Source organism: Phaethon lepturus, unplaced genomic scaffold (genome assembly GCF_000687285.1).
Source record: "Phaethon lepturus isolate BGI_N335 unplaced genomic scaffold, ASM68728v1 scaffold54214, whole genome shotgun sequence".
In the NCBI taxonomy this organism is placed as follows: domain Eukaryota; kingdom Metazoa; phylum Chordata; class Aves; order Phaethontiformes; family Phaethontidae; genus Phaethon; species Phaethon lepturus.
The window spans coordinates 1-3,828 of record NW_010538026.1 but is presented as its reverse complement, the minus strand read 5'-3'; the positions used below and the strand labels follow the sequence as shown (position 1 = coordinate 3,828).

Here is a 3,828-nt window from a genome sequence, read left to right as displayed (position 1 = left end):
CGGCCATGCAGCGAAGAGCGTAACGCAGGCAGAATAGTGGGCGGCCGCCCAGTGGGATTAAATTGCTTGTCAGAGCTGGGAGGAACCGAAACCACTTTGTGAAGCAGACTGGGCCTCCAGGAGCTGAGGTAGCGGTAGCCTGGTAGGTAGTAGGACTGATAGGTGTCCTTGGTGGTGCTGGTGGGAGCTAGATCTGGGAACAGGCAGCTCTTCTTCGTGCCGCAGTAACTGGCTAGCTGCGTGGTGCCCAGGAGCTCCATCCTGCGCTAGGCTCAGGCAGCTGCCCTCAGGCTGTCCAGCATCCACAGCTGCTCTGAGCAGCCCCGCGGCCTCTGCCACCCTTCTCGGGGCTGCGCGGTGCCTTGTGACACAGCGGAGATGTCACAGAGTTCCGAGGGCTGTTCCACCGCACCACCAGGCTGAAACCTGCCTGGGTTCCGGCGCTCCAAGGGGTCTCCATCCGTACCTTCTGTCCTAGGGCACACTGTTTTCCCCACAACGCAGCAGTGCTTTCCCTCGCAGCGCAGCGCGGTGCGTGTTGGGACCCAGATGTCTGGTCACGATGTGAGACTCTGGTTATAGCGCAGAGGGATTTGCCAGAGGGTCACTCTGGATGGGTCCGTAGGTCTACCTTCTGTGAGCTTACCTTGAGCGAAACGAAATAAAGGTTTTACTTCAGAGTGGTTCACGTATATCAGTTTAGTGGCTGCAGGGAAATGCAGCAGTGGAGACAAGCCTTCTGAAATGAAACAAGGCCTCTGGGAGTCATCTCTAACGATTGTCTAGTGATCTCTGCAGATAGTTTGCTACAAATGGACAAAAAAAAAAGTCTAACTATCTTGGGCTTTGTTCTTCCCCTCAACTGTATTCATCTTCCGTAAAAAGCACAAAAGATGTGAGAGACCTTCCTCTGATAATTATTTTTCTCCAGTTTAAAATGTTCAGTAACTTCTCAGCTAACTTTTCTAATTTTTCCTTTCAGCCTTCTGGCCTCTCTGGCAAAAAAAACTGTTTCTGAAATCCAGTGCTCTAAAATTGCGTTGTGACCCATCTTCTGTGCCAAGAATTTTGAACATAAATAATCGTTTGTAATTAGGCACTGTATTTCACTATCCTAAGAGTCCTTAAATCAGCACGGATTTCTTCTAGGTTGAATGCAAGACAATTGCCATCGTTTCTTCTTCTCCAGATATATAACTATGAAACAGCTTAACCTTTTTTTCAACTGGGGAAATAAAACATATATGTATATCTATGCATTACATTACAGCATATCTTGTCTCAGCTAGCATGACATTACACCCCAGCTAAGAAAGGTAGAGGTAATTTTAAATGAATGGTCATTGTAAGTTAAATTTATCTTCTCATGATGTTTAAAATATATAGAAATGTAAGTGCTAACTGTAGGGAGGTGAGGTACGGGCGGTGGAGCCACACACAGTGGGCAGGCACCAGGCTGGGGTGTATAAACAGGGTAAGATTGATACTGCAAATGCTCACGCACACAAAAAACTTTCTTCTTGCAAGAACTGATGGAACTAATTCACAGCAGCTGCCCAGGAGGGTAAAGTTATTCCTGAGCATGAGAGATTGCAAGAGTGCTGGCAGAGTTCACCGCTGAGTTCAGCCTGACTCAAACACTACACAAAGCCTATTTTTTGCCCAGATAGCCCTGCACAAAGAGCCCTTGCTGGCTCTGAGGAAGGGGGGTGCCGAGGAAGAGATTTACTTTTCCTTTTTGGTGATTTTTGTGGGGAATGTTCTATATAACCTCGGGAACAGGGAATGATCTGTTGGCCCCAAAAGAAAAATATTTGAACACATACCTCAGCTTAAAATGTGGAAAGTCCTGCTGACATCAGTGAATCTAATCCATATGTTTGAAAGGAAGCACAGACCCAAAGTGCTGTATTGAGCTGTGGTCAAAAACAGAGCCAAATTTTTCATAGGGAAGGTACGGTATAAATTTCTCAGATACGACTTACTGGCCAGTTCCTCCCACGCCAGAGATTCGAATTTGCTTAAACATTTGGACCCGCTTTCACGTAACATTTGTTTCATTAGTTTCCCATAGAAGATAATTACAGAGCAGTAAGTATGGAGGTTGTACAAGTATCAAGTGATGGTGAGCATTTACCTGAGGAAAATGTACTTGAAATGGAAAGTGGGCAATGGCCTATTTATTAATGACTGAAAAACAGGCCAAACTCCTCAAATACTTTAACTAAATGTATTTTGAGATTTTTTTCCTAGGGTTTTTTGTAGGTGGACAGTTACTCAGAAGTTTTTGTGGGTTTTTTTTTTCCCCAGTGTGTTCTTTCTAAAAAGCTTGCAGTGGTTGAATGTGGAGAGTATTCATAAAGAGACTTTGCAGTATTTTTCTTTCAGAAGGACAGGTTTAACACCAGGATGTGCTGATACTTTTCCAAATATTATCAGATACTCTTCTCTGTATATTGTGTTTCCAAGGTGAGACTGCCCTAGATAGTAACTTAAACACCTGTATGTTAAAACAATCAAGTTTGGGGACTAATCAGTTAGAAATGGGAGTACTTGAGACTCCTGACTGTGCTTAAATCAGTGTGCTTAAAATCCCTGTGCTCAAAAAATACTCTTTGTACAGCACCCTCAACCAAAGCAACAGAAGGAGTCTTTGCAAGCAGGAAAGGTGCTGGTTCACTCACAGTTCCTCCAAAACCACCGCCCCAACCTGCCTTTCTCTCAAGCTTGAGTTACCATCGGTGGTTTTTAAACTAGAATTCATGGTCCCTGCCTCAGCAGTAAGTCAGTCCGTCTCCCGGGCAGTAACCACGACAAGAGAGACTGTTGTTTCGAGGCTCGTACCTGTTATATGCATCCCCACGAGAAAAACTGCAAACTTTCTTAAAGGACATGAATGTATTTGCATTTTGCTGAAGCAAAGTGGTTACACTATTGTAGCAGCCGTTCAGATGGCTGTTGCTGCATCTGCAATGGTTGGGAGTCTGCGCTCTTTTAATCCTAACAGTACTGCGAGAATTTTATACGTAGGTAATGAGGAACTGAAGGGGAATTGAAAAGATTGTCAAAGATCTTGGAAAAACATTTTCCTCCTCATAAGAATAAATGTGGTCCCACGATTTAGTGCTCACTTCTATGTAGATTGGAAGCATTTGGAGGCAGGGATTGTCTTTTGCTGAATGTTGGTAAGAAATCCCCTGCTGGGGCTTCTCAGTTGGTCTCTTCAGGTGATTCGGCTTTAGAATTGCAGTTCATGCCCACAGCTTTTAGCCAGGCGTGCAGTCCGTTTGCGCTGGGGAGGCGAGCAGCGCAAGGAGCAGCCGCCGCTGTCTGCAGCCTGTAACTCGGTTCTTCGGCTGTGATGTTCTGAACGGAAGAGAGGACAAGGCCACGCTCGGGAGCAGCCGTGGGAGAGACAGAAAGGAGCAGTGATGGGGTGAGGTGGCCAGTAATAAGGTCCAGGTTACATCACCGGCTGCTGCACACTCCCTTGGTTGGGAAAATTAATTTACTATTAATTGATTTCATTAATTTTTACGTGCCAAATACAGTGGCTGTCTGATCACTCAAGTTGACGGGCCAAGTTAAGGTCGTCTTCCAAATGAATATACCCATTAAAGCAACAGAAATTGTCTACAGGAAGGTACAGAAATTAGTAGATTGACAATTGCTATGAAATACAGCAACGGCACGGTTTTGCTGACACGGTGCATGATCTCCTCGGTGTGAAACCTGGGAACCACGCAAGTGAGCGCGCGGCGGCGCCTCGGCAGCTGCACAGCCCCGCGCTGTGAAGGGAGCCGGCTCGACTGGCGGAGCGCGCCGCCT

General features: G+C 46.0%; 1 protein-coding gene across 1 annotated transcript in view; it reads right to left on the bottom strand.

Annotated features, from left to right (window-relative positions):
* Positions 1 to 260, bottom strand: part of TEKT5 (tektin 5) — a 26,703-nt gene extending 26,443 nt beyond the window's left edge. Inside the window, exon 1 of the mRNA XM_010286641.1 lies at positions 5 to 260. Coding sequence (XP_010284943.1) covers positions 5 to 260 — 256 coding nt within the window. The remainder of the gene's footprint in view (positions 1 to 4) is intronic.
* Between the last annotated feature and the right edge of the window lie 3,568 nt (positions 261 to 3,828).